At 38.1% G+C, this 18,275-nt stretch overlaps 1 protein-coding gene across 1 annotated transcript in view; it reads left to right on the plus strand.

Moving 5' to 3' along the window:
• Positions 1 to 18,275, plus strand: part of LOC131980034 (contactin-associated protein-like 4) — a 148,764-nt gene that overhangs the window by 83,099 nt on the left and 47,390 nt on the right. The window contains exons 11-16 of the mRNA XM_059344168.1: positions 4,854 to 4,960; positions 8,136 to 8,255; positions 9,336 to 9,536; positions 13,674 to 13,836; positions 16,470 to 16,597; positions 16,747 to 16,917. Of these exons, the coding sequence (XP_059200151.1) occupies positions 4,854 to 4,960; positions 8,136 to 8,255; positions 9,336 to 9,536; positions 13,674 to 13,836; positions 16,470 to 16,597; positions 16,747 to 16,917 (890 nt within the window). The remainder of the gene's footprint in view (positions 1 to 4,853; positions 4,961 to 8,135; positions 8,256 to 9,335; positions 9,537 to 13,673; positions 13,837 to 16,469; positions 16,598 to 16,746; positions 16,918 to 18,275) is intronic.

Genomic DNA, 18,275 nt, shown 5'->3' on the forward strand with positions numbered 1-18,275 from the left:
CACAATTAATGAGACAATTACAACAATTATAAACCTTCCCCCAGGGCATTACACACACACACACACACACACACAGTAAACTGAATGTAAACACTACAAATATTGAGCTAACCACATATCCTTGCCAGATAAGGAGAATCTGCTTGAGTGGTTTTAATTAAATGCCTCCCTGTTTCTGCATTAATTAGATTATTATTAAGCAGAATAAAGTTCCTGCACAGATTTGACTGCTTGCTGCAATAAACCTACAAAAAAGTTCAGTTTTCCAGTTAAGAAAAAAAAAAAAAATCTCGCTTTTGCTTTTGCCCTCTTTTGTTATCTTGCTGATTGAATTTTGGGCCCATGGGATATACAGTACTGTAAAGTCAGGTGGAAAATGGACTCAGAGCTTCAGTGTGGTGGTCATACTTGGAAGCATTACAAGGTCATTACATCTGCAGCAGCATGTTTGCGTGTGTGTGTGTGTTATTGTTGCCAGAAGCAAAGAGTATTATTAGCCAAAGCAAACACTCCATTAACAGCACAAATGGAGCTCAAAAACCCACAAAGAGACTCTCCATTACAGCTCATCACCAGCCAGGCATCGCCAAATCACAAATGTGTATTTGTCAGGAACCTCTCAGTTCATTATTGATTTCAAAGGGATGTACCGCCACCCATCAACAGGCCCAGACCAAAATACCCCTGGATAGACCTTCAACCAATCAGAGCAGCCAAACACATATGCAGGTTGAGCGCTGCTTGGTCCATTTTCAAGCAGAAAAAACATGGCGGTCTGCTCACAAACGTTCTCAAATGACAGTGAAAAAGTTCACTAAAATGTGTTTAAAACATCTGAGGCAATGCTGTAACAAAGTCTAGTTTGAAGTTTGAGTTTCGTAAGTTGTGCTGAACAAGGAATCAAAGAAAAATGATTAGTCATGTTAACATAAAAAAAAAAAATCTCTAAACAATCTGAAGATTTGCATGAGTTTCTTGATGAAAACACCACAATTTGATAAAACTTGAAAATGGTTTCATCAATGGTTTATTGGTCACTTGAGATGTATGTTTTTTTTTCCGGAAAAATGGTGAATGCACAAAACGGGAGATGGAAACGCTTTTTTGGAATAAGTTCTGACGTAGTGAACACTTAACTCACATGACTGATCAACTGTTTGCACCCTGACATGAAAGAACAATTATAAATTGCCCAACTGAATCTAATTCCTGAACACTTCTCTCCATTTTCTCTTGAGGGTGGCCAAAGTTATCCGATAAGCAACCTCTTTTTCATTGTTGTTGTTGCTCTCCTTCTCCTGTTTACTGATGCATTAGCCTACAGCAACACATTACAGTGCCATCTTCTGACCAAAGTACGTTTATGCAGCTTTGTTTATTTGCTCTAAACCAGCTGATGGAAACGTCCTTAATCCTAATTTTTCCTCTAATTATTTTTTCTCTCATTTCAAAATGTTGCTTTAAATTCTCTTCAGCTTTAATGGAAACACAGCTAGTGTTAAAGAAATACTTCAACCTTTACTTTGAATTCCTGAAGAAAACTTTTTTTGTAATTATTTTCTGTTTCTCTTATCAGAACTGAGACAAATGGGAAGGACAGGTACAGACACGTTTGTACAGGTCTGCACAAGTGGCTGAATTAAACAAGTGGCTTAACTAAAGTAGAGTGAGTTTGATAAGTTGGCAAGGGAGACAGTCTTGTTCCTGAACTTCCTAGTTATAATGACTTCATTTACTAACTATGCTAACTCTAATTGATATAATACTGATTCTCAACTCCCTTATGTCATGAACATATTTGCATTTGCTTTCACCTTCATCTTCTCTTTGTTGTTTTAAATCTTCTGGTGTCGGAGCCTTGTAAACTTTGAGTGAGTAAAGGGACTATTCCTCTCTTCTTCTCTTCAGTAGAGGGTGTTAGAGTATTTTACAACACCTGAATCTCTACATACAAAAGTGTGATGCCCGGGGATGTTGGTGAGGGAAGATGTGAATGGGGTTCTATTAAATTTTAGGTTCGGTCAGCAGCGTTGTGTTCTGAGTGTTCTGAGTGTTGTTCTGTGGGCGCCTCACTGCTGAGAGTGAATTCTGTGTTTCTGTGAATGACATTTCAATGGATACGTGGTTATAAATGAGTCTGTTTGCAGTCTGGAAGACACTCAACTGGTTATCCATCTGTGAAAATGCATTGTTTTGTCTCTGTGGGAGAATTGGATGTCAGAAGCTATCGATGCTCTGTTTTCACGAGTGTGTGTGTGTGTGTGTGTGTGTGTGTGTGTGTGTGTGTGTGTTGGGAGGAGTGGATGGGTCTTATTCCTTCCATTTTTTCACTCTGTGTGATATCATTTAATGACTGCTTGATGTCTTATTAAAAGAAGTTCAGACATCATGTCTTCCTCCCTGTTTCTTCTTTATTTAAAAATAAATGTCACTTTCATAGCTGAACAAAAAAGGAACACCAACCCCAAGAATCATATCTGTTATTGTTCAAACAGATAGATGTCACTACTTTAACAGTCCACATATTATTTTTTTAAAAAGACAGCAGGCAGCAATATTTTAGGTTAAAATTTAATGCAAATGCTAACTTGCTCACTTTGGGTCTCAGCAGAGTAGAGATGAATGAAAGTAAAAATCACACTGTAGCAGGCTGACAGGCTGCTGAGTCAGCGCTTTGATCTAAATAAAGGAGTGGTTGCAGATTCTGTACAGTCATCTGTTTTCTTTTCAATATTCCTGCCTGGGTTTGGGCAAACACTGTCACACATGCTTACTCTCCAAACAAGCATTTCTCAATATTACAATATAAAAAAACAGAATCATGCACACTACCAGCAACCATAAAAAAACCAATAACACACAGTGTGCAAAAGTAGAAGTGATGACATGGGATTGGAGTAAACTTGTTTTTATTAGGTTCTGGTTTTGTTTATGTATTTGTGTGTGTATGAAACAAACCTCGCTGAAGGAGGCAGCCATGGAAGTAATCCATGTGGATAAAAATACTGTTTCAAAAAGAGGCTAAGGCAGAATCCCTCTATAGACAGTTTGAAAGCTCCTGGTGTGCACTTGTCAACAAAAACTGCATGAAAAGTAATGACGGAGTGGCTCAAATGTAACATACACAGCAGGCAACATGTTTCCTCAGGCGGAGCAACACTTATTGTCTTTAAAAATATATATCATCTTTATTTCATCATCTCTGTATATTTCATTTTCTCTTTCTTCGTTTGACAGAATGAGGTCACTTGATGTCTTTATTATCCCCCCTACATGTTTTTTTCACACTGTGCAGCTGTGATGTATTGTGGCACTAAAGTACCAGCCTGCATTACAGCTGGATTTGGTCACAAGTGGACTTGGGCTTCTTTCATACAAATTAGTGTGCAAATTATAACATTAGTCATTCTGTGCATGTCATTTTATTACTGCTAACAGCATCTGTAATAATAAGTCAAGGACAAAGGTCGAGGTACTAGCTTTTTTGAGCATTTAACAGCATCTTTTGATTGTTTTTTAAGTGAATTGAACGGACTGAGTTGTCCCATTGATATTGACAATAGCATTAGCTCAGCAATAGAAAAATGTCTTGATGGAATACAAAACAACATTGCTTGTTTGTTTATTTATTGATTGATTGATTTATGTACCTTGGGAAATACAATAATTTATCAATAATGGTATTAGGATATATTTCAAATAATAGTATGGGAATTAAATAGCTTAAAACAGTTTTATGTATTATAATATAACGTATATTTACTGAGGTAAATATACGTTATATTAAAAAAATCTTTAAGATTCTTAAATCTTTAAGGAATTTTAAGAATTGTTATCAATGTTTCATACCATGTCAGATCTACAAGAGTGTAAGAATGTATACGAAGATTTAAGCAGGGTAATAATGGACTTTGAAGAAGTTGTTTGAATCCAACCGAAGCCCAGAGAGAAGTTCTGGCTGCACAAGATGAAGGATGTTTATCCTTTTTAAGGACAGAGCTTAACATTTTCAAAAAGTTCAAGTATCTTCTACATTCATTGTCAGAAGGAAAGTTTTGTCTTAATGACAACAACTGAAAGAAAGCTGAAAGGAATTTAAAAAATATATTAAAAAGAGCAGAGGTTCAGCTGAAGTTTCTTTTCCAGAAAACAGCAGGAAAATGTTTTTTTCAGAAACATTTTCAGTTTTTGGTCAAAACATTTCACCACATGTTGCCTAAATGAAAAAACTGACCTGTAGATATTAAAGGTGACATATTTTATTATTATCTTCCCACAAGTTACATTTTTTCTGAACCTCCTACACAGATTTGGCCATGAAACAAATATGCTTGAGTAAATATAGTGCTTTCTGCCTATTTAATGAGAAAACTTCATGTAAATTGCACATCATCTAAGCAGCTGTAACGTTGGTTAAATTCTGAAAGGTCAAATATTTGATCCAGTGTCCACCAACACAATGAACCTGCTCTCTTCTTTAAACTAAATTATTCAACAAAAAAAGTTTCAGCTGCTTTTTCAAGCAAACAAAATAAAGTTACTTGTCTTGACAGTAATGGATGAAGGTGTTTTTTGGCACTGAATGCTTTTGTCCTCATTGAAAGCTTTTTGGCAGCAAACTCTGCAGAATTGTTCAAGCTGCCAAGACAGGCAAATGGATTTTTCAAATCTGCTGTCTTAGTATATAGAAAAGACTATATAATGATACATTTTTCTTTCTTTTTTTTGTCTCGACAAGAAAAATAAATCCTTGAAGTTCCTCCCACACCTGTCTATCAGGATATTGTAAAAGATGAAAACATAACATTTTTAATAAACTTTGCCAACATTTTCACTCTTCGTCTCTCTCTCAGGTGTTCTCCGAGTCGTTGTGAACACGGTGGCCGCTGCAGTCAGTCCTGGACCGTCTTCCACTGTAACTGCTCTGAGAGCGGCTACAGTGGAGCCACCTGCCACAGCTGTGAGTCAAACATCAACACATACACTAAATCAGTGATTCCCAACTTTTTTCTTGAGGGACACACAATTTTACCATTGTAAACTTTGGCGACCCCCCAAAGGAGGAGGGGGGTCTCGCTGAGTTTTCGCTGCACAGTGATGTGACACATATCTTTATAATCAGCATAGTTTCTGCTTTCACTGGACACCAAGTTTGTGTGGACTTTCAGTTTTAAGAGGTTAAATTTACACTTATGTCAGGGATGGGCAACTGGAGGCCCGGGGGCCGCATACGGCCCACACCCTCACTTGAAGTGGCCCTCAGTACAACTATCTTCATTTGTGCATGAAATCTTAAAAGTGCAGTGTAAAAATGCACAAAACAAGTTTTATTTTACCAATTAATGTTGGTCTGCTGTTCTTTCACTGAAAAAAAAAGAGATTACAGTAAGTGGTTATTTTTTATTTGCTTCAAACCTTTTGTATTCCTATTTATACTGTTATACATGCATTTGAGCATGAAATATGTTAAGTTTCTGCACAGTAAACATATTTAAAATTGCAGTTTCATCATATCTGTTTAAGTGCACTGTCCTATACGTGGCCCTGTGGTAGTGTTGATGAAAATTTGTGGTCCCCTCCAGCATTTAAGTTGCCCATCCCTGACTTATATGCTAAATTACTTACTTTTGAAAAACACAGATATTCATACTTGCATGAAGCCTTGCCATGTGCTGTGAGTTTGTAGATTGGCTTCTTCAAATTTCTAGGTATATATATATATATATATTCCCAAGAGGGCTTGGGAATCATTGCACTAAATGATGGACAGTAGGACCAGATTAAACCAAAGAGTGCTGTCAGACCCACCAGTCCTGACCTGTTGCCTTTAAGTATTCATCAGGTATAAAGCACTCAGCAGGTCACACATGGCAGCTCCATTATGTTTTGCACTGAGCCCAGAAACCAACTAGAACTCAGAAGTACTATTTTTCTATGTTTTCTCTGTGTTAAAATTCCCACATAAAAAGTTAAAAGTGAGATTTTTGTGTATTTTTTTTAATTATAAAGCATGTGTAGGTGCAATATAAATAGGCTCAATCCACAGACAAATACACACAGACTTTCTTCAGAAACTGTGCCTTTAAAATGACCCATCAGGACTTTGAAAGATTGTGAAACACTTACCTTTTTGTCTTTTGTCTTTTTTTTACTTTTTCAGTAAAAAACAAAGACCACAATATTTCCCTTACTTTAAAAAGGTGCTATAAACATAACCATAAAAACATGAATCATTCTTTAGTTGCTACAAGCGAATACTGCAACGCAAAAGAGGAAAAAAATGTTGTGTAGTCAGTCAAATGTTTCCTGATTGTGTCGATATGAAACATTTCGGCAGTATTGTGTTGCCTCCAGAATTGCAGATTTGAGGCAATTAAAATTCCAGAAATTAATTTTCTGGAACCATTTTCTCATGGTTGGAGACATGGCTACTCGGTGGTGTAGTGGTTCGCCTCACAGCAAGAGGGTCGCAGGTTGGACTGCGGCTTGTGACTGTATGGAGTTTGCATGTTGGCTCCTTTAATTGATGACTCTAAATTGCCCATAGGAGTGAATGAGAGCGTGACTGGTTGTCTGCCTCTGTGTGTCTGTCTCTGTGTGTCTGCCCCGTATAGTCAGGCTGTACCTCGCCTCTCACCCAATGTCAGCTGGGATCTGCGGTTGAGGATAATGGATGAATGGATGGTTAGAGACAGATTCAGACAGGAAGAGAGCAAGAGTTAGAAAGCTTTGCCAGACAGAAGTTAGAACAAGTGAGAGGCAAAATGTGAGAGAAGGTCACATTATTATTTCCTTGTGACGGTTGCTTTTACAGGCAAATTCAAAAGAAAATCAACAAATATGACTTGCAGTAGGGGCAAAAAACACCTTCAGGAAAAGGGAAGAGAAAAATAAATGAATAAAGCAGCTTGGAGGCTGCTCGTCGTCATCATCTGCGTTGCAGCTTTTATGTATGTGTCGGTTCATTCATGTCAAGGGGATTTAAGAGACTTTTCAAGCTGGCAGCTTCAAATGGCAAAGAGGCTCAGTTTACAGTTTGAACTACAATCTGCCAATCACACATGCACTTACCAGCCATAGTGTTCGGTAATTACAGTTGTAAAGGTTTTTTTCCCCTTTTGGTGTCGGTGCTGCAACTTGTGAGTTATGACAGAACAACAAAAATAGTTTTTCTTCAGAGACAATTTTCAAATAAAACAACCCCTTTGTGATATTCGTGTGAAGCCTGCCCCGGTGTTTCTCTCTCCTACTGCAGAATATTTATTCAACCTGTTTGTATGTGAGTGATATGATGAAGGTTAATGAGACTGTAGCCGTGACCAAACTGCCAAATACTGAGTGAATAAATGGAACCGCAGCAGTGAGGTGAGATCTACCAGTTCTGAGCTGAATCCCTCGAGTCAAATCCCTGAAACCAGAAGAGGAGAGTTTCCCACACGGTTCACCGGTAGTCTCATTTTTATTGCGGATGTTTCTTTGAAAGCCTCTTTCTAACCACACTGAGTGAGGGAATATAGTGAATAAAAGGCATTTGGCTGCAGAGAAGAAGGAGAGAGATAAACAGGAGTGTGTGGGAACCTTCAGATATGGATTTGACTTGAAGGGTTTGATTCTTTGATTGCAGAGGATGCTCTGGTGTGTGTGTGTGTGTGTGTGTGTGTGTGTGTGTGGGTGGGTGTGTGGGTGTGTGTGTGTGTGGGTGTGTGTGTGTGTGTGTGGGTGGGTGTGTGTGTGTGTGTGTGTGTGTGTGTGTGGGGAGAGGAGGGAGGAAGACTTATGGAGACAGAGAGGAAGAGGCAGGCTGATAGAGGTCTAAAGTTTTATTTATGAGTCGTTGTACTCCCATCAGTCATTACTGTCCTCTCCAGTTGGATTAATCTTCAAGTTATGGGACGCAGCTGCAGAAATAAAACTTAAGATGATTGTCTTCTCTCTGGTTATGAGACGGTGATTCAGTGGCGGCAGCAGCCATAATCCTCCTCAGTGTGCAGTCTTCATCCTCTCACAGCTCCTCTATATGTGTGTGTGTGTGTGTGTGTGTGTGTGGCTCCTGTACATGTGTGTGTGCATCTGCCAGCTGATGTGTTGATGGCGACGTGATTCATGTTGAGCTGATCTCATTATTTTCCTCCCAGCTGTGTACGAACAGTCCTGCGAGGCGTACAAACACAACGGCAACACGTCGGGACAGTTTTATATCGACGTGGACGGCAGCGGACCAATCAAACCACAGCTGGTCTACTGCAACATGACAGGTGACACACACACACACACACACACACACACACACCCTTCTTGTACTCGTTTTTATGATTAACATTTACATAATTGTAAGTGATGATCATCACGCTCTGATCCACTTCATCTTCCATCCCCCCTATCTTCTTCAAGCTTCTCTCTCTTTCTGTATTCTCTAGTAATTCTTCTCCCTGACTGCAATCAGTATATCTTGGTTCTATATATAATTTGTATTATTATGATAAAGAAAATTTTTTATTTCTATTTTCTCCCCTTCCGTCCTATAAATGTTTCATGCTGTCTGCATCAGTGAATTTTTTTAATTCTTAAACATATGGATAGTTTCGTAATATATACATTTAGTTAGTTAGTGTAATGCTGTATTAGGGGTGTACAGATATGTCATTATAAGTATCTGCATTCAGGAAAGTCACCTGAAATCAGGCAAATATGGTCTTTTCAAACCTTGTATTTATTGGTATATAAAGTATATTTTCATGTCATTGCAGTACACATATTTAGATTATGGTACATCACTACTATATATGATAAAATTATAAGATTGATGATGAATACTGGCACATTTGATTTACTTCTGTCTCTCTCTGATCCTGAATAATGACATTTTAAAGACACACAAAGGTGGAAAAAGTCAAGTGTGTGAAAGAAAAAAGGGGACGGTTCAGTCAAAGGGGGTTCAATTACAATAGAGAAGCAATGATATAGGCATGAAATATCATTATTTCCCTTTAGTGGCCCAAAATTGTTTGTAGTTTCACTAGTTAACACAAAAGAAATTAATAAACTGCTTGAATTACCTTGTAAATAAATGTAGTTGAACTATCAACAAGTTACTGTAAAATCGAGTTAAACTACTAGTTTGATTACTTGTAGGTCACTACCACTACTCCAACAATGTGTACAGTATGGAACTTTTCTCTGTAAGACAAAGAAAAGAGGAGGAAAAAAGTTACTCCAGAAATAAAAAAAATAATAACATCCACTCCTGATTTTTAGGGGGCAAGCGGAAGCTGAAATACCTTTAACCATACAGTGTAATCTTTATCATAGTAACAGTTGTGTTTCTGTCTCTGCAGAGGAGAACACCTGGATGGTGATCCAGCACAACAACTCAGAGCTGACCAGACTCCGACCGTCTCCAGGTGTAAACCAGCATTCAGTTCACTTTGACTACTCCACTGAAGAGGAGCAGCTGTTGGCCGCCATCAGCCAATCAGAGCACTGCCAACAGGAGCTGTCCTACCACTGCAGGAAGTCCCGCCTCCTCAACACTCCAGGTTTGTTTTGTTTTTTTACTAAACACTTTTCCTTGACCTCATGACTTTTTACACTGAGGTCAAGGAGACATATGAGGAGTCGACAGAAGATCTGACTGCATTTACACTGGATTAGCCATTATGCAACTTATGGACTGCACTTATATAGCACTTTTATCCAAAGGGCACACTGGTACCACCTGCCACCGTTGGGAATTCATACACACCCCGATGAACGCAGCATCAATGGACCTTTTGGGGTTCAGTACCTTGCCCAAGAGTACTTAGACATGTAGGCTGCCATGATCTGGGATCGAACCACCAACCTTCCGATCAGTAGGCGATCGCTCTACCAACCACAGCCGCCCCTGAACAAAATCAGTGACTTGGATCTGCTGTGGTGGAACAACAAAGTTGGACCACAAAAAGTACTTAATTCCATATTTTTTTTGCTGTGTTGTTTCATACAGGTTAAATAAACATTAACAATCCAGTGAAACATATTACTTTATTACCAAAAAAAAGTTTTAGTAGGCTGAAAGTAATGTAGGCTCCTACATCCTAAAGATTATTCAGTTTCAATCGTGCGGACCAACAAGTCCACTTGCGAGAAGGGATCTAATGCAAACCATAGTGCTGTTGATTACAGTGTGAACGTAATCCGACCCAATTAAAGGAAATGAATCAAACTGCAGCAGATTGTGGGCTACCTGTGTTGGCAGTTTGTGAGATGTTCACACAGCGACAGATGCAACTGGACTGGAAGAGGACGGACTTGGACTTCTGCTGAAGTCTGATGTTGGATTGACATCTGGGCGAGAAAGGATTTGTGTTCACTATAGATCAGTGCCATCAGAGTTGAGATATACACTTTTACAGCAATATTTCATGCGTTCTGCTTTGTGTTGTTTTGTATAATTCCATGTTTACATTTTTCACCATCAACTTTCAACCAATAAGAGTTTATTTCCAACCCATAGCCTTTTTCGTTTTTTTTTTCCTGGTCCGCTTACATTTCTGCATTGTGAAGGCAAACCAGACTAAATACAAAATGAACCAAAAATATCAATTTCACTCTGATTCTGTCTAACTACACAGACTTGAGTTCAGATTAGCGGTTTTGGATAATAAATGAACGAATGAAGAAATATAGGCTACTAGTCCTGAAGATGACACTTTCCAATCCAATCCTTTGTATTTATATAACACTCTTTTAGCAAACACAAGGTTTCCAAAGTGCTGCACAAAAAGATAAACACAACTGATAGATAACACAATAAAAGCACAATAAAAAAGATGAAGTAGGCAATAGAACGATAAAATACAATAAGATAAAATAAAATAAAATAAATAAAATGCATTGTGGGTTTTAGGCAGAGATTTAAAAGTAGACAGTGAGGAGTCCTGTCTAATATGCAGCAGCAATTAATTCCAAAGTTTTGGAGCTGCTATGGCAAATGCTTGATCTCCTCTGAGCTTAAGCCTCGCACTATCAGGAGCAGCTGGGCAGCTGACCTGAGACACCGATATGGTATATAATGGTATTCATATGCACATTCATTTCAATAAGGATGATTTTAGGAACAATTGTTGATTTTTTGTTTTCTTGAATGGCTGATTGTAGCGCTGCTGTTGTTGCCACAAGGAATTATGGGACAGTATTATCTCTGTTTCTTTTATACAGGGATGTTCCAGTCAGTGTACGTTATGTTCTTATCTAAGGAGAAAAGAAAAAAAGCATTGAAGCACTGTTGCTTGGCATTAAGTGAGTTCGACCAGCTCTTATCATCGCTGCTGCTTCGATACTTGCAGGTCATTTCTCTCAGTTAGGAACCTTTGAAGCCAAATAAATAAATAAATAAATAAATAAATACAATTAAAAATAATAATATTAACAATAATATAATATATATATTCAACTGCAGCTTAGGAATTATGGTTTTAGCAGGCTCTGTTTTTAATAGCTCCGATTTCCCTTGCAAAAATTCAAACAGGTAGAATGTCAGAAGAAGAAGAAGCCTTCTCTAACTTAGGAAAATAAAAGATTCAACTCAGACTAACGAGGGCAAAACAAATGATCATCTTTAAGTCCGTAAAACATGGTGTGTGTGTTTTTCTTTTCTATCAAGGAATTGATTTACTCAAGCTGTAATCATTGAACCACACTGATAGTTGTTTTAAATTTTTTTGCTGTCTAATTTCATCAGAGTGAGTTATGAGGCATTTTGCACAGAAACAAAACCTCTGGAGAAAACAATCTCTATTCCCTGCAGCTCCGAACATCTTTCTCGCTCTACCAGACAAAACAAAATGATTGTTACGCTCATTGCTGCGATCGTAATCAGGTTCCAAGGATTTTCTTCTTTTTACCAGCGAGCCAAACAAATGGATTGTCTACAATTCCTTTAAATGTTGCTTTCTGTTAGATTGACTCTCATTAAGTTTGTCTGTTTTTTTTTCCCAAACGTTTTCTCACTGAATCTCTTTGTCTCCATCAAGTTTATCAGTCAGTAATTGACCATGATGCTGTGAAGAACAATGTTTACTTGTCCCTCTTCTGTCGCAGTTGCAGGAAAGACAGATGGCAGGAAAGTAAGACAGGTATAGTTTGGGCCTAACAGGAGATGATGGACTGAGGAAAGAGGAGGTGAAGGGATAATGGATGAAAGGAGGGAGTGCTTTATTTTCATGGTACTCTTAGAGTACAATAAAGTGCAATTGCTTAAAAAAAGCTGCAGTCTGCACGTGAATGTCACAGAATGTGTGTCCAGGAAGTATTTATGGACACACTTTAGGGTTGTTGTCCAGTAAAATACATGAAATAAAAGCAACATCACATGGACACCTTAGATTTTTTTTTGAGAGGAAATGGACGGACCTTTCCTAACGCTAACTCATACCCACCATTCTCATAACAATGACGCTCACTATAGAAAATTGCAGCGTTTTTTTTTTATGTTCCCAAGTGTTCAGTTTATTGTAAGAGCCAGGATGTATACTCTGCAGCTTTTATTGAAGAGAAAGAAACACTTGAAAGGTTTTATGTATCTTTTAATGTTAAGTTTGTATACGCTGATTTAGTATGAGATCATATAAAAATTAGGGCCGGGACTCAATTGAAAAAAATGATCTAATTAATTAGAGGCTTTGTAATTAATTAATCGAAATTAATCGCATTTTAATCGCTTATAAATATTTGACCTGAGAACAGTGAGAAGTATTTTTTTCACATGGATTTTAAGTATACCATTGAATAATGACTGAATATATAAGCTGTCACAGTCTGCCCCTCCTCTGCCTGCTCCAGGCTCCAGCTTCACACCTGGTGGTGGCTCCGCCCCCCTAATCACACACCTGTGTCTCATCACCTCATTGACTCTCTCTAGTATTTAAACCCTTTGTGTCCCATTCCCCAGTGCCAGATTGTTAGTGTACCATGTGTCCTACTCTCCAGCGTTTTCCTAGTGTGCTTTTTGGTTTTGACCCTTGCCTGTTTTTGGACTCTGCCTCTGCCTTATCCCTTTGGATTGTTTGGCTGCCTTGCCTGACTGAACTCCTGTGTACCGAACCTTTGCCTGTTATTAAAGACTGGTTACCTCCTGTTTCTGCCTCCCGAGTGCTGCATTTGAGTCCTGTATCCGTGCTGTGTAACATAAGCTTAAGCAACAAAAATATTGTTTATTTTTGTTCAAGTCCAACAGACCAGTGCAATTTTTGCCATTAAGTGTAGCAATAGCATATTTGGAAATATAGTAAATTTCAGAAATTCAGGTAGCCTATAGGTAGGTAGACACTAGCTATAGGCACACTAGCGTCCACGCTAGCTGCTATATGTTTTGCGGTCTCATCAGCTTCTTCATTCATGTTCACTGTGGTTTGTTGTTGTCTGAACTCATGAACGCTAGTTGGTGCTCCAGTATTATCGGTCCGCCTGAAACTCCAGTGAGAAACGTTCCGCGGTGCAAAAATAAGTGCAATTAAAATGCGTCAATTTTTTCAATGGGTTAATTTTTGTGTAATTAATCTTAACGTTTTGAAGTCCCGGCCCTAATCATAATACAAGATAAAATATATCTACTTGCTTTTCATACAGTAAGTAGTAGCCGTATGTTTTCTAATATGACATGTGTATGAGCTGCTGGTGTTTGTGTGTTTCAGAGGGCTCTCCGTTCAGCTGGTGGCTCGGTGGTCCTGGTGCTGGTCGTGTCCAGACTTATTGGGGCGGAGCTCAGCCAGGCAGCCAGCAGTGTGTCTGTGGCCTGCAGGGCGACTGTGTGGACCCACAACACTACTGCAACTGTGACGCCGACCGCACAGAGTGGTACTGAAAACTCTTTTGGAGTGTCTCGTAAAGTTACACATTTAAGTTTAAGCATCAACCATCAACCTGCCACCGTGTTTCTTGTAGCAGAAAGACCAAATTCTATGTTGAGCAATTTTGTATGTCATTTTAAACATGGAGGACACTGTAATCAGTAATTTTTTTAAATATGCAGCCATTTAACATTTAATACGTGGGGGTATTATTTCTTTGAATTTTGCTTTAATAACTGGTTAAACATGATGACAACTGCTTGCAAATAAAATGGATGTATAAGTAAGTAGCAGGGTTATTATAGTTAGCGAACACTAACGAAATGAAGAAAACTAGAATTGAAAAAACGTTTTTGTTAACTGAAATAGAAATAAAAACGAGAGTTTTTAAAAAAAACATAACTAACTGAAACTGTATTGTTTACAAAACTAACTAAAATTATAGTGAAAATGTCCTTCGTTTTCGTCTTTGTAAACTTTTTTCATACATAATCCAGTGTTTCTATTTCTCCACTGCTGAGTGTGTTTATTCCTGCTTTGTGGGCTTCCGGTCGAGTGAAATTACCGCAGTGACACCATACTGGCTGTAAAGAGCAACTTCTCAGCTTTCAGAAAACAAGTGCGCTTGCGTAAACAAATGTATTTATTTTGCTCCAAATGAATAGCTGCTGGTTAGTGAACATGCAGGAACCAAAATTCAAAACCCCCAGAACTGTATGAGTTAATAACCTTATTGGGGCTAATATGGATAAGGAAAAGGAAATTGAGGAGCCTAGCACCCAACACATAGCCCATTACAAAAAACTAAAACTAACACTAAAGCGAATTAAAACTTTACTAAAACTAAAGCATTTCAAAAACTAAAAACTAAACTAAAACTAGCAAACTCACTCTGAAAACGAATTAAAACTAACTGAATTTGAAAATAAAAATTCCCACGAAATTAAAACTAAAACTGACAAATCCAAAACTGTTAACCTTGGTAAGTAGTATATAGCAATATATTCAGTAATATAATGTTGGTATTTTCTACAAACTACACAAAAGTAATTTCTCAGTAATATTCTTCAAGTTAAAAACAAATGTGTTTCGTCATTGTGATGTTTATTCTGTTGCTTTTTTCTCCCTTTTTGTATCTTTGTATCAACAGATTTTATTGTCATGTAATTAAAGATAGGTTTGGATAGGATAGTATTCAATCAGGAGACAAACTTATACTTCTGTAATATCTCAGAGGGAATTCAGTTTTCACATTTTCAGTTGGACTCAAGGTCAAAGGTCACTGTGACTTCACAAAATACATTTTGACCATGACTCATGGGTTCACACAGTAATTGTGACAAATTATCACAGAAATGTCTAAAAGGAAAAAATGATGAAAGAAAATAACATTTTATAACCAAAAGGTGAAAGGTCAACTTCACTCTGACATCATAATGCTCTGCAAAAACACTTTATTTATTCAGCATTATATTTCAAAAACAGAAAGGAAGATAGGGCATATTTTATATTAGGATACTGAAGTGGCGACACTGGTCTCAGGTGTCCACCTTAAAACTTTGGTGACAGTAAATCTTCTGTGCTGCCGGGCTGAAGAAGTGTGTGAAGCATCAACAGCAGCTACATCTATATTTGAAGCATTTTCTATTGCCGAAATGATTTTACTTGCTAATGTGATACATAAAAAACTTGCTGAAGAGTTATAGTCATAGACATTTTTGGTGTAGCTTTGATGCCAGAATAAGATGCTAAACAGTGTTACTCTGTTTCAGAATACAAGAAAAATAAAATGTATGACGATTTATTCAGTTTTCTAGAATACTAAATGATCGCTAAAAGTGTCTGCGGGTATACAAACACGAAACTGAATTATAACTTTGGCAGTGAAGCAAACAACAGACCGACTGGGATAATTGGGGCAGAGCAAAAACAAAACAGTTTTAACCTTTCCGCGTGTTTTAAGCAATCCTGCCTTGTATCGTTTCCCAGTACAAACTGTTTGTGCAACACAGACTCTATTTTTACAGACCGAAGCTGCTGCTCTTGCGAGTGGGTGTAAATGGACAGGAGGTGTCTTGTTTGAGGACTAACTGCTCCAGAAACTGCCAGGAATGGATATAGACTGTCAGTATGACTATAATTCAGCTTGGGAACAAATAGGTCCCTGAGACATTGCACCTACACACTGCAATGTTTACATCACCTAATTACAATGTTTGATAGTGTCACAGAAGTGATGTAACACTGAGAACAAACACCAATAAATCTATGCAAGCATGTGACAACAAGCCAAGTGTATGTATGTATGTATATATATATATATATATATATATATATATATATATATATATATATATATATATATATATATATATATGTATATATAGCACATTTCAGCAACAATACATCAAAAGCATCGGGGGCAGAAAAACATAAAAATCAAAGAAAGAAAAATATTAATTAAAAAAATACACAGAAATAGGTAACACAGAAGCTAAGATTTTAAATTTAATAAAAGTTGTACAATAAAAAATAAATAAATGAATAAAAAAATACTCCACATGCACCCTTTTTTCTGTCTTCTATTCTTCTTATTAACTGTCCTAATTCTCCTAATTGCTTTTTCGTCATTTCCTGCAGGGCTGAAGACTCGGGCCTGCTCACCCATAAGGAGAGCCTCCCTGTACGGTCTGTGGTGCTGGGTGACATCCAGCGGCCGGGGTCAGAGGCCGCCTACAGGGTGGGACCACTCCGATGTCATGGGGACAGTAAGTCTAACCCAGTTACGACATGATGACAGAAAACCTTTCTTGTTCTGGAAAATTATAGTTGTCACTTGTTTATCCTGTCAAACAGAAATGCTGATTGTGCAAATTTGATCTTGAACTTGAAAGTGAGTTCTCACGTCGTTTCTCAGAGAACTTCTGGAATGCTGCATTTTTCGACAAGGAGACGTCGTACCTCCACTTCCCCACCTTCCACGGAGAGCTGAGCGCAGATATCTCCTTCCTGTTTAAAACCACGGCCTCCTCTGGCGTGTTCCTGGAAAATCTGGGCATCAAAGACTTCATCCGGATCGAACTGAGCTGTGAGTAGGAGCCGGAGGATAAAGACTGAACCAAAATGAAACACAGTGTGTCTTCTAAACCTTTTATGACTCTAGAATAGGCCTGGAGTGTTATTGTTTTCACTCTTAATCAGATTTTTAAAAATAATTTAATCCTTTTTTGGTTTAGTTTTATTGAACTGAGCACTTAATAAAAGCTTTTCACTTGTATCCTTAACTATTTGTGTCCTTGCGCTACAATGAAAATATTTTACCGTAGAGAATGGAAACATTTTCTCTCATTTATCCCTTAACTTTTGAGGCTGGATGAACCTGGCTGCTTTTATTGACGGGCTGCTTTCTCTGGTGTTTGTGTTTTCTTCTGTTCCTGCTTTGTGTGTTTCTAGCAGGGTTTTTTTCTGCTCTAGGTTGCATTGTTTTGTTGCTTTTTCAATCGATTTTACCTCCTCCACAGAAATGCATTCTGCATATAAGATATGCAGGCCCACATGGGACAACACTGCATTCACAACACAACAAACAAAATGTAACCAAGGTGAAATCCATAAAAAGGAAGTCGTAATTGTTGCGGGGTTCTCTTTTGAACCGTTGTTTTTAATTTGACAGTTGGTTTATGAACTCTCGGGGGAGATTTCAGCCGTGACCCTCCATTAATTCCTTTTGATTGATTCTTATGTAATGCACACATTTATGGGCCCTTATAGTGCGTCGTTTGGATTATGACAGTCATAACCAACAGGGTGTTATTTAGTTTATGGGTGCCATGGTAATGTTGCCGGGTGTGAGATGTATGTTTATAGCAGGCAATATATTGTAAAATATAGCTGCATTACCCAACAAGGTGTCCTTGGTTATGACAGCATTGCGGTTGGTGTGAGGTACACATTTATGTTCAGCAGTGGTATGTGTTATTCAGAATGTCTCGTATAGATGCCAGGTAAGAGATAGATCCATAGCTCTTTTACCTCACGTCACCCTCGGTTCAGTTTGCTGCTTTGTTGTTCTTTCTGTGTTGCATTTTTAGAGGAAGTTGTTTTAGAAATGGGATTCGAAGGGACAACAGAATACACAGAATCTAATACAGGGACACTGCTGCACCAACAGCCTCTCTCCTCAGGGGAAATCATTGTCAGTGTGCTTGTTCCAGCTCTGAATACTGCCGCTCTGTTGCCGGCTGCCTCATATTGTTTGTTAGGCCGAGCCTGAGAACAATTTCTAAATGAAGTTACTGTAGGATGTAAGGACAGTGTTTCATCCTGCTCTGTACTCCCTCAGTAATACATCCTCACACTCCACCAGCACAACATGAAGGATGATGGTTTGCTTCGCCTGCACTCTCCTAAATCTTCTGCTGTTGGTGGAGAGGACAGAGAAAGAGC

Source organism: Centropristis striata, chromosome 11 (assembly GCF_030273125.1).
Source record: "Centropristis striata isolate RG_2023a ecotype Rhode Island chromosome 11, C.striata_1.0, whole genome shotgun sequence".
NCBI lineage: Eukaryota > Metazoa > Chordata > Actinopteri > Perciformes > Serranidae > Centropristis > Centropristis striata.